Source organism: Andrena cerasifolii, chromosome 3 (genome assembly GCF_050908995.1).
Source record: "Andrena cerasifolii isolate SP2316 chromosome 3, iyAndCera1_principal, whole genome shotgun sequence".
Lineage (NCBI taxonomy): Eukaryota > Metazoa > Arthropoda > Insecta > Hymenoptera > Andrenidae > Andrena > Andrena cerasifolii.
Window position 1 is genome coordinate 8,433,081 of NC_135120.1, and position 12,663 is coordinate 8,445,743.

General features: G+C 48.1%; 1 protein-coding gene across 8 annotated transcripts in view; it reads right to left on the reverse strand.

Moving 5' to 3' along the window:
• Positions 1–15: 15 nt before the first annotated feature.
• Kek5 (leucine-rich repeat, immunoglobulin-like domain-containing kekkon 5 protein) overlaps positions 16–12,663 on the reverse strand; it is a 256,658-nt gene continuing 244,010 nt past the window's right edge. For all 8 annotated transcript variants that reach the window (XM_076808519.1, XM_076808518.1, XM_076808521.1 and 5 more), the window contains 2 exons: positions 10,708–11,230; positions 16–8,308 (listed from right to left, as the gene is read on the reverse strand). In XM_076808519.1, the coding sequence (XP_076664634.1) occupies positions 7,458–8,308; positions 10,708–11,230 (1,374 nt within the window). In that variant the 3' untranslated portion in view covers positions 16–7,457. The remainder of the gene's footprint in view (positions 8,309–10,707; positions 11,231–12,663) is intronic.

Below are 12,663 nucleotides of genomic sequence, written 5' to 3' on the forward strand. Positions count from 1 at the left end.
AGTCACGCTAGATAGTTTCATTTATAAAATATGTATAATATTTACAATGATAGTACACTGACATGGCATGTATAAATTATAACTCGGCCGAAACGCTACACCGAACAAAATTAAGTCCTGTCGTACGAGGCGAGTCGCGTGTTTCACGGTACAAACGTTCGTAGAAAAATAATTGTGACCATCAACGGAGCACAATGATAATAACAGCTCAACGTAACCGCAATAAATCGATAGCAATATTAAATATTAGCCACAGCGACGATAATAATAGCATGATAACAGGCGCATTAATAAAAAAAAGAAAGGTATATAATAAAGAACAGGAAAATAAGACATGATCAACGTTTCGAAATTTTTTCTTTTAACGCCGATTATCCATCCTTAACGTTCCTATGTCATCTAGGATCTATAAGTAAAAGAAAATCCGAACGACGCTACGTTCCCTAAGAAGGTTCCCTTACGCCTAATATCGTGACACGCAAACATAGTTCCTTTACACCTATAATAATCCCTTATTACGATAAAAACACTTGAAAGCGTTTTTATCCTGTACAACGAGAGCTGTACGAGATACGAAAATATGTTAACGTGTAAACGTCATTTATTCATGACTCAGCCCCATAAGTCTGCACACATTCATCAAGTACAAGAAAGTCGGACGCTGGCCTGATCCACAGAAACCACGTCCACCCCCACACACCTTCGCTTAACAACCCCTCGTCAGGAACACGCTTCGCGTTTTCTGCACCGTATTATTATAACACGTTATAGTATACACACGGAAAAGTGAAGTCCTTTTAGCATTCGTTACAGACCTGGCGTGAATGGAATGAATTATTATTAGGCAATCTCAACGACGATTAGGACACGATCCGAGCGATCGTTAGGTATAACGCAATTTCGTTCGAGATCCATCCGATCTTGCATCGAGCGGCGCTGTTTTATCGCTTCGATGCTCCGCCAGGATCTGTACGTGTCTATACATTCGCTACGGACATTATTTCTGGTCACACGATCGTTCTTCATCGGAACTTCTATTTCGATCGTATCTTACTCTTACGCTTTCGCTTGAATTTTCTTCCGACGCTCTACACGCGGAAACATTATTTTCGCGCGATCCTTCGGGCACAGTCTCTTTATAGCTGCCTACGGCATGGCTTAGCCACGTTTGTCCATTCTATTAGGAGCGCAATTCCTTTGGATCAATAACTCTAACGCATCAAACGAAATTACGTCGTCTGGAGTTTCGAAAATATCAGTCTTCGAAGAGCGGCTAATATTCGGGGGCGAGTGAACGGACGCTGAGATTGTACGAGCTTCACGAGAGTGTACGCGATTTAGTGCGCAAAGGAACGGCCGTTTCAATTAATGCACAGTGCTTCCGAACTCTATACAATTTAAATAACATCACCGCCGTCGTAGCTGACGGCGGATCCTCGGAAATCAGATTTTAAACATTCATACTACCCACTGTGCATCAGGGAAATGCTGTTGAACGGAAACAATGCGGCAATAAAGATTACTATCATGTTTTCTGGAATGTGTATGTACAACGTGACGCGACAATGCATTTCTCGTAGTTGTCTGTCGATCGAGTACATAGTCCAGGATTAAAAAATCAAATTTCTTATATTTTTACCAATCGTATTATCGGTTACCGTGAACGAAGCGTCTAGGATTGGCGCCTAGCAGATAAAAAACGTTGTACAGAGATCGTCGTAGAGATGATTAGAATCGTCGAGGAACGTCGAGCTCCTCCGGATAAATCAGTCCTTCGTTGAATTAGATTAATTACACACGCGTGACGTCCAGATGGTTATGGTCGGATCGGTGTATTGGACGGTACTTTCATTTGCACGCTCTCATAGATGTGGTCGAGAACTTCGTGCCAATAATTCAGTGTCGGGGGTCTGAGAAATTATCTAGGAAATCCCGTTGAAGTGTCGGAGCTTAGTAAAAACAATAAGCACGGTATTTGCATGGTGTCTTGGGATTAAAATGAACGGAAGAATAATACGACTTTTCAGTGCGTCTTTAAACGGAGCGACTTGATAAATCACTGGCTTCGTTAGCATAAATGCGCACGATTAGTTAGTTTCTTTTCTGATTCGATCTCGTAGCTGTATGAAAAGCTTGTTCTTTATTTCAAAGGGTGGGTGACTTTGGGGCCTAAAAAAAATTCAAATGGTAACACGATTGCTAACAGTGCATCGTGTAAGCCTCTTTGGACTATGGAGAATTTGTCGGAGGGGATTTTTGTTGAAATCAATATTTACAGAGTTATCGGAACGGTTCCCAGTTACGTGTCCCGTTTTGCATGTCAACGTGTGTCGCCTGATTGACGATTTTACGATCGCATCTCTTGAAAGTCACGTCCGAATTGTCTGTTCGGTTTAAAAAATTTACGCTCGGCTTTTTATGCGCGAACACGTTATTTCTGTTGACGCCGATATTCCTTTTTCAATTTCCCGCCCCCTCCCGGGTTTCAAGCTTGTCAATATGCGATATTCCGGCGTGATAACAAATTTCTGATCATCTTCGAAAACGGTAGTCCTGCTCTTCCGACTGGCTCATCGAGCGATCTATGATCCAACCGGAAACCGGTGACAAATCCTATCGACAACGCGAGCCTAACAACGTCGTTCTCTACCAACGTCCCCCGTCGACGTCTTGAGCCGCCCTTTCGCCGCGAGTCGCGGCTGCTCCCCTTTTGATTCCCATCTTTCGTTTCGTTTATGCGAAGAAATCTCGACGGAGGCGGTCGCGCGTGTGTGTCTCATTAAAAATACTAAGTGAAACGTGCCCCAACATTCGCAACTGCACCAGCTTCGCCCCATCCCCCTCCCTCCCCCGATCCTCCTTTGACTTCCGTCGTAACGACTTCAGGCGGATGTATACCCGACAGGCAGACACGCAGAGTCATTAGAAGAAGAGATGACGCTCGACACGGAGGATCGAAGCAGGCTGGCGTCTATCGATTCCGAACAGGATCGCCGCGAGGGCGGAGGAGCTTCCCGGGGGCCGGGCGCACGTGAACTATGTTATTGCGGCGTTGGGGTGTCAAAGAGAGGAGGTCTCATTAAAGCCTAACCACGCGCACAAAGTATCTCGCGATAATAATTGCACGCTGACTGGTGGCTCGTCATGTGCGAGCCCTGGTAAACATGCCTCGGCTAATAGTGCATAGAATACACGGCTCTCATCCCTCCCAACCCCTGTAATTGCGGGGCTTGCGCGTGTTCTATTTTCGCGTGTACTTGTCCTGCTATCGCCGAATAGGAGCTTCTGTGCATCAAAAGGGACGAGTCGCGATCCCGCGCGACGTTCAACGCGACAGGAGCCTCGTCGACGCGCGAAGAAGCGTCTGCCTCTCTGCGAGGGAAGTGGAATGGAAAAAGTTTTGACTTCTCAGAATTAATTGGAAGAACTTTAGATGATGGGAAAAGTAATTGCCAGGAACTGGGTGCATGATGGTCGTCGGAATCTTGCGAATGAACGCGAAGAGTAGATGGGATTACGCATCGTTGGATGAACGGAGCATCTCATAGCTGGAGACTTGATCGAAGATGAGAATCTCGAGGCTGCGGGCAGCAGCGATCAAAGGTAAAAGCGGATGACCGGTCGTCGAGGGACAGTTAGAAGTCCCCGCCTCGTGTGTAGCTCTATGTTAACTTTACTCTGCGACATCAGTGTATACGAATTTTATTCTCATTAACGCACGTGCCCGAACCGTGGAGCAGTCACGTACTACCCTCAGTTTCCTACTTGATGCCTTTTAATTTCGAGCGCACCATAATCCCGCGGAATACACGTGCAAGTGCTAACGCGGATGGAGAAAAGCAGCGTGGAGGAGCGCGCCGGGAACCGAGTTTCTGAGAGGCGGATCGCAGCCGCGATATATCGTAGAAACCTAACGACCGTTCAATTATGTTTTACTGCTCGTGCCGCGTGCGACGCGCAGGATGCGCGGCAGGTTTAATCGATTCCTCGGGAGCCGGTGTCACTGATCTCCGAGGGATGAGAACGAGCCTGTCTTCCCCGCGCGGTTGCAGTGGGCCTGGACGTGTCGCCGGAGAACCCGTCAAAATACAAAATTACAAAAATATACTCGTGGCGCCGTACCAACCGGTCGTGCCGCGCTGCGTTTAACGTGCGTATCTTCCACATTTACATTATAAACAAACGTCCGTGAGTTAACGTGCGATTAGGTCTGTGTGTATGTACAGGGCGCAGCACAACGATTGGATCGGACGAGCCGCGACTCTGCTAGGCCGCTTAAAATAATTCACGACGATCACCGCTCGCGCAGCCTCGACTCTAAGCCCGTTGATTACGGTGGCAGCTTTCTCCGTCCGATCACCGAGGTGTACTCGATCCACCACCCCCTGGGATTGGACAATGGAGAACGCTGCCGATTGGCACCTGTTTCGCGGATCCAATTGCCCCTGAACAACACCCTTGGCTCAATGCTCCTCCGACTCGCGGTACTCTCCCGCCATACTTCCCGTTGGTAATTACGCTAATACAATGTATAATCGCTATAATATTGAACGTAGCCGAGGGAAACGAAGCCACACGAGCGCGTCGCGATTTTCTCCGCGCCCTCTCACCAGCACCGCGTCATCGTCCTTGAGTCTCTCTCGTAATACTGTTAGGTGCGTCACGATAAACGGGGAAGTCATCTCGTAGTCATTGAATCGACCAGTTCGTCAGTCGTCGCTACTATAGATCGGTATTATTCCTGCTGGCGAGTAGTCATTTTGAAGGGCAGCAGGATCGTTTCTCTTGAACGCGAGGGCATGATGAGGGGCATAACGGAACGAGTTGTATCTCCTCTTAGTTGGAGGGGGAAGCAGGTTGCAGGGGAAGAAGATAAGGGGTTCATGCTTTTATGAAACCTCATTTTTCATAAGTCTGCTCTCGCGAAGTATAATTCATTCTCTTCTAAATTTATAATAAAAATGTGCAATTGCGGCTTGCGGGTATATTCTGACAGTCATACAAAAAGTGAAGTCATAGGAGGGAATACTGTTACACCGCTGAACCTTTTTCTACCATTAAGGAAAGGAGACATACGAATACTCCAAATTATTTCGTAACTCGTCCTGTATTTCCCACGAATACACGGTAGCTCCTAAAGATTCTGATTAGTACGTATTCGCGAAACGGAAGGAGTGAAATTTCACAGATTTTGAACAGACCGCTTGTTCCAAAATAACGTTGCCGAGGAAGGATCCGCTTGAGTCCGCAACAAGTTGCCAGGCGATCGATCCCAAAATCCCCGCTAAAGGCAGGAACGCAACGTTAAGCTCCGGATAAAACGTACCGGAAGTATAACAAGTTCGTAGCTTACGAGCGATAAATTTCTGCTTCAAGAATGATCCGTGCTTACTCGGTACTTACTCGGCGGAATCGAGTTTGACCGCGAATATTTCCCCTTTTGTTCAGTGAATCTCACTCGAGCGACTTGATACCGATCGCCGAAAGCTTTATAAAAATCATCGCGAAAAGAAGCGGCCATTCCATAAAAAACATGCGATCAAAACTTCGTAAATTCACTCCAGAAAACTATGGATCGTGTCTCCGCAATAAGGATGGAATTAAGAGTAAAATTCAATTAAAAAATAATCGCCTTAAAACATTGACGCATTTCTGTCAGAGATCGTTGTACGAAACGCTCGAATTCAATTTTCAATTAAACGCAGATCGCACCCTACGTTCCGATCGCGATAAAATTGTACGTAAGTTTTACGTATGCTATACAACGTCCTCGTTATTACAAATTGGCCAGCTGCTCGTTCGCACAGTTGCGTCTCTAGCCCGTAGATAGACTCGTCCTGTTTTATTACCATGCTTCTATACCCCTCTGTCACGTAAAACCACTGGTTTCGTTAAAGTGTGGTCTGATCGAGTTGCCAGAAGACAGGCGAACTATTTGTTAGATATAATACACAGTATATACAAGCTATAAGTTTCGTTTCTTTTTTTTTTTTTTACAACACACTCGTCAGTCAGCCAAAACGCGCTTCGAGATCCCAGCTCCTAGAAACGAAGTGGCACGCAACATTTCGTGATCTGCGCGAATAGTAAAATATTTCCCGGAGTGCTATGCTTCAGAGGACGAGAGAGTACGCGACAAAATACGTTTTGGTCACGGTGCCGTGCAGCGTCAATCATCACGACAAGGAGGAACGCGATCGCGCCCTTCGAAAGCCTAGAACCGATTAGGATCTCGCAGAACTTTAATTGGAACATCTTCGCGTTATTAGCATGAAGAACAAATACGATCGGGAGCTAGCTCATGTTTTTTTTACATACTCGTTCTTTAAAGTTACTAGAAGTAGTTACTCTAACACCTCTGTTGCTTAATACGTTTGTCCTTACATACTGATGAACCATACGCATGGCTATTATTTACTCTTAACCCCGATTTACAATGTCGTTACAACGATTACTTGCTCGGCGCAGTCAAGTATCCAACGTAATGCGCGATTACAATAAAAAAAAAAGGAGAAGAAAAATTGGGAAGACGAACCTACGGTAAAACTAACGGTAAAAGAAAAATATAGCATCGCCTGGCATTCACCCCGAAGGATGTGCCCGGCGACGCGCGAGGATAAAACACCACTAAACTTCAAGTATCCCGTAAAAATTATTCCCGGCTAATACACACGCCGGGGCGAGCGTAAAAGCTCAAATAAAAAAGAAAATAAGAGTCGGATGTGCCCGATCGCACTACCGCTTTTACGAGGAGATCGTATAAAACGTTATTGTTTCCGCAGTGCCTTGGCTTCAACGTGATCTTCATTAGGCATGCGACAAGCACGTCAATAAATAAGACGAACGGCCCCTGGAAGGGACGTTATCCTTAATACTAGTGTCTCGTTACGCTGCATCTTGCGTGATCCACGCATGATCTCGTCTCCGAACTTGTTCGGGAACCAAGGAACAGCACGAGTACAACGTCCGGCCGTGTCCACCGTACCATCGAGTTCCTCGAGGCACGGGCTCGTGGTTCGATCCTCTCGTGTTCCCGCAAATCGGGGTCGCGCGGCAAACGTTCTCGATCTGGCGAGTCACAGCGGTAAACCCTGGCACAGCGCGAGGATAAATAAATTAGAAAACACAAGGGGAGGAAACGGCGGGGGAGGAGCAACAGAAAGAACGTGACCAGTGAAGGCGTTGCGTCTGAGAAGTTGGTTGCTTCTCACAGCGAGTCAGCGGGTTCAACCGACGACGGCCTGTCTCACCGGGTGTGGAAGCCCCCGCACACGCTCGTTCGTCAGCACTCCCGACCGGCGAACTTACGCGCTCGAACCAAACCTCGACCCGCAGTAGCGCGGGCTCGTCTTTTCTCGGAAGGCACTACCGGTTTATTGTGACTGCGGTCATGCGTCTCTTCTCCTCAGCACGGCCACCACCTCGCGGCCTCATCTCCGTCGTCCGACGTACGTCGATCATACCTCCGTACCGTCCTCGCCCTCGTCCTCGTACAGCGGTCCGTTGGTCGACTTCTTCTTAGGCTTTGGCGGCGGCCTGGGCGGTACTTTCCTGCCGAGCGTATTGCTGCCCGACTGTTGCTGCTGCGGCTGTTGCTGGCTAAGGACGTGGTTGCTATCCGTCGTCTCGTCCGCGACTTTCGTCGGCCATTCCGCGGCGCCCTCCGGGGCGGCTCTGTCTATGGGGCTGCTGGTCAGTATGTTCGGTGTGCTTCGTTGTATGGTGCCGTAGTGGGAGCCGGGCGTCCCTGGCAGAGGTCGACTCCTCATCGTGGACAACGGCTCGGGGCTTTTGTTCAGTGAGAGGACAGAGCTGCCGTCCGCGGTGGTGCGGAGGCCCAGGTTGTCGTAGACGGGCTCCAATCCGTCCGTGGGCGACGTGGGTGGGCCGCTGCTCCAGCTAGGCGCCCTGGGTCTTCTGGGAATCGTGACGTACCCGTGACGAGGCATCACGGGTGCGTTCGCGGAGCTCGCGATACCGTACGGTGTGACGCTTCGGTTGTGGGGCAGGGTCTTGAATGCTGCAGGATATTGGTTCGAGGGTGAGCCGTACGCGGCAGTTGTGGGCGTAGCGTGCTGGCTCGGAAGACGCGTGTTGTCAGGTGCCGTGGATGCCTGGCTGGTCGGCGAGGCGCCTCGACCTCCGGAGAAGGCCAGAAGATCGGGCGGATACTGGCGATAGCTGCCACCCCCGCCGCGGCACAGGGTGCCGGTACCGCTCTCGAGTTCCGGTGTCGCTCGTTCCTCCCTCTCGTCGTCGCCGACCCCTCCGATCACTCCGCTGCCGACACCGCCACCGATACCGTCAGCTGCCAGTACATGAACAAAAAAGAAGGACGAACGTTAAAAAAACGAAAAGCGACAGACGCGCGATGAGAAAAGAAGACAAAAAGAAGAAGAAGCGCGGATCGAGGCATCCTAAATGGATCTCGATCGCCTGGGTGTTTAAGTCAGCGCTGCGCGGAGATTCGGACGTACGGGACCAGGGATACACGCTCGTGAATTCCGCTATTTCCTAGGTCACTGATTTTGAATCTACGGATGCTCGGGATATCGACGTCCTTATTCGAGCAAGACTTTTCGGATTGGCGAAAGCGGTCCCTGTGCACGTTTTGCATTTTGCGCGTAGTCGGGGGCGTGTTTGAAACTCGACGATAAGGGGCGTCATTATGACAAGAACATCCTGGCGATACTCCTTTATGCAGCAACCATGATACTCGCGTCAGATACCACATAGCGGTATCAGAAAACGTTATATGTATAATGTACAAGACCTGCCAGGGGTTATATCACGAAGACACGTAAATCGATCGCGGCCCGCGAGATAAAGTTTCATCGAGGGGAGAGAAAAGTGGGTCGACTTCTGCCGTGCTTCGTGAAACGCACGTTCGAGTTATAATTTAAACGACCGGGCGCGAGTCGTCGTAACGAGTCTGTCAAGGAAATGAAATACAGGCCGATGTCGATGCGCCCGCTCGTTTTTATCGCGTCTCGGGTAGCAGTCAAAGGCTCAGCGGGTCTCGCAATCTTCTCGGCGCGGAGCCCTTCGTCGCGTGCTCGCGTAAAATCTTTACGGATGTCGGTGGCAGGTAAACGAGTGCCGCGGAAACTTTTACCGCGGCGTTCCCTTTCTTTTCGATACTCGCAGTCCTGCCCGATGGCAGACGGATAGAGGAAATGGGACAGGGAAAAGGGTTGCGCGAATTAGCCTGGCTGATAGACACAAAGGGATTCCCCGCGCGCCCCAAGGGTAGTTGAGATGCGGAACGTAGGTAGCTGTTCGGATGGTACGCGAGAGATCCTCGACAGTTTCAATTACCATCTCTGAGAGCGGATAGACAAAGACTCGTGGACTATGTACGTACACGAAAGAATCGCCCGTATCGTTTCCAATAAACCGCCAACTTGCTAATTCAGACCGAGAGCACCGTAATGATTATTACTCTCCTTTTGTGCGGCTCTAGCCCGAACGTCGCGCGGCACGCCCTCCCCCTATCCCCTTATCACTTTAATCACCGCTCTATGCGTACAATCCCAGAGCGAGTGTAACCCGCCTCCGCTTTTGTTTCCTCCGTATTTTCATTGCTAACGGTGGAAAGCAAGTAACGTCCCAATTAACGGCGTCTTTGCCCGGTTCTTGTCGCTCGCGCTCTTCAACTCCCCCGTTGTTCCCCAATCTGCTCCCCTTAACGCGCCCCTACGCGCGCATATTCGACTAGCTATCTCTGATCGTCCTTATTTATCGTCATCGTTGTTTTCAGTAACAAGACTAATGTTTATGTACAGTGGCGATGATCTCACGACAAAAATACTTGGATTCTCTTGCGCGCCTCCCGCGCCGACGTATAATTTACTGCCTGGCATGCCGCGTTACGTATTTACATCTCTATCAAAATAATTATCCGACAAAGTGACGTGGCTGTGGAGCCCGACGATTAGATACGTCCCGTTTAATTAGCGACGGGCCGACGTTCGACGTCCGACAAGACGCGGCGGGCGTTTCCCTTCGCGGGGAAACGAGGTTGCTCTCGCGGAGAAAAACGCTATCGCGGGGGCAACCAGACGCAAATGACGAACGCCTTTCTCCTCTCCTATCATTACGCGTTGCACGCTCTCATTAATCTTGCAACAGTCTCGGCCGATACTTGTTAGCCCAGGATCGATGGCGCCTCGTTTATCTGCCCGCTGGGATTACCGAACCCCAGCCGGCATCACGCTAATGCGACTCTGTGTCTTAAACTTAAATACATTCGTCGCTTACGATTCAATTAATCTACTGTATCCCCTTAATTAGCGACGATACCCGGCGCACCGATGTAAAACGAACCCTACGTTCTCCCAAGGAAATCGGAAGATTAATGGCTGCCCCGTTAGCAATACCTAAATTGAATTTCAATTTCGTACGCCCGGTTTGTCTTGAAATTTCGACATTGACGGTGGATGTTGAATAGTCCTGAATTAATCTATGCGACCTAGCGTTAAAAGATCAACGATGGAAGCCGTCCTATCGATCTCCTTGCTACCCTTAATACGCTCGGGCACGTGTCTCACAGGATACACCATCGAACCTGAGCGAACGTCGGCGTCGGCCGTCCCGCGGGCGCTCCACGTTCCGCGCGTTCCGCCTTGATCGGCCGGCGGAAGTAACAAATAGTTAGTAGCTAGCACCTGGCCACGCACTGTTTAGTAATGTAGGCAGTGTACTGACCGAAGACCGAGTCGTTGTCGAGCAATGTACGGTTCAGCTCCGTCATCTCGGTGCCGTGCGACGTCACGGACGGCGCCTCGTACCGTCTGGGCGGCTTCACCACGGGATTTATGGTCGTGATCAGCGATTTCTCCTGCTCGCCGAGTCCGTGGTGCTCCATCGACGCGGCCTCGAGGCTCTTCTCGTCGTGCCTTGTCTGACGGCGACGGCAGTAGCACACGCAAAGGGAGACGGTGACGATCAGCAGCACGAACGCAGTTAGGCCCAGGCCAAGGGCGAGTGGCAGGCTGATTATATTGTCCTTGCCACCTATAGCGTCCCCGGCGATAGCCAGGGTCACGTTTTTCTCCGTACTTCCGCCTGGATTTTTCGCCACGCAGACGTAATCACCCTTGTCGGAGGGCGTGACGTCCGGGATCGTGAGGTTCAGCCAGTCGTGGCTCGACTTCAGGATGTAGCTCCTCTCGCCGTTGTGCCGTCTCGTGTGGTTGTTCAGGGTCCTCGACCGGTGGGTCCAGAACAGCTGAAATCGAGAAGCAAGGTTCGAGTCGTGTGAGCCGTCCAGGCACGTTTCAAGCTATTGTGCAGGGGACTTAACATTGAGAAACATGATCTGGGTGTCTATCAATTCTAAGGCGTTGCAAAGAATTCAAAGGAGGTTCTCAATTTTTCGTCCTCGTGTCGAGAATAATCCGGAAGAACGTCATTAGACGGAAAAGCTAGAGTAACAGCGAGTTTTTTTCTTCTTCGATTATTTAATAAGCGCGCTCACATCCACGACGAGCTATTCCACGTCAAAACGAATAGATAACAAATTTAGTTTTACCGATTCTCTTAAAAAGTACAGCATTTGTCGATAACCCTGCGAAAACAATGTATACTGAATTTCAACGGCCTATGTCAAATAGTTTTCGAAATATTTAATATTAAAGTTTCGAAAATTGAAACAAAATCGACTGACGCGTCATCACTTAAACTGTAATATCTCGGTCATTTTTAAAGATAATGCCACTGTCTTATATTCACTTTAAAGCTGAAGGAATTCTTTCTCAAATCGTATATAGAATATTTTGTTTATTGGTAATAAATTTAACAGTAATCGATGTCAAAGATTCAAATCCCGATTTGACATCGTTCCCACCCACGGTCCGGCTTGAATAATATTCCATTCGATTCGTTAAGTCTTCAACTAATAAATGCCTTTTTGAAAAAAGTGGAGAGATTTTGGGAACAGTTAAGAAAAAAATAAAACTTACGGTAGTGCACACCGCTTGGAATTGCACGGATCCCATGGTCAGTCCGCACGCACGCGTTTCCAAAACAATAGCCTAGCGTAGGAAAGTAGTTACATACGATTGGTTAAAACAAATTTTTCTTTCAGTGTTTTCGGTATTCTCGAGAAATATAGTAGGAATATCTGCTACCTACTAAGGTAAATGGCCCAGTGCTTAAACAAGGCCTAATAATTAAAAATTGAGAAGAAGGTTTGTTAATAATAACAGTTTTACTAATTTGCAACGTTTAAATTGATCGAAATATAATTGCAAAATGTATTAGCATTGTATAGATACAATTATAAGCTTACATAACTGAATTGTTATATCATGCAAAAATATTATTGTACAGTAAAGCTTCGACAGTTGCAATCTCGCTTCTTACCTAATGCGAGAGAATATTAAAGCGAGAGAATATTTTTGTTAAGGTTGTAATTACTTATTATTTTATAATGTTTTAAATAGTACAGTTGTTTTGGATTTATTAAATATTGAAGAATGGAAAATTAATTGGATCTCTTGGCAATTTTTTGTTTTTAATATTGAAATTGTTGCGTTTATCCACTAGTACACGAAAACAAGACACGGACCAGTTATTAAACGCGTGTTTAATGGTGTTTAAACACTGGTAGAGACGCCAGTACTCAGTGAAATTTTGAGATTATTAACATTTATTGTTCTG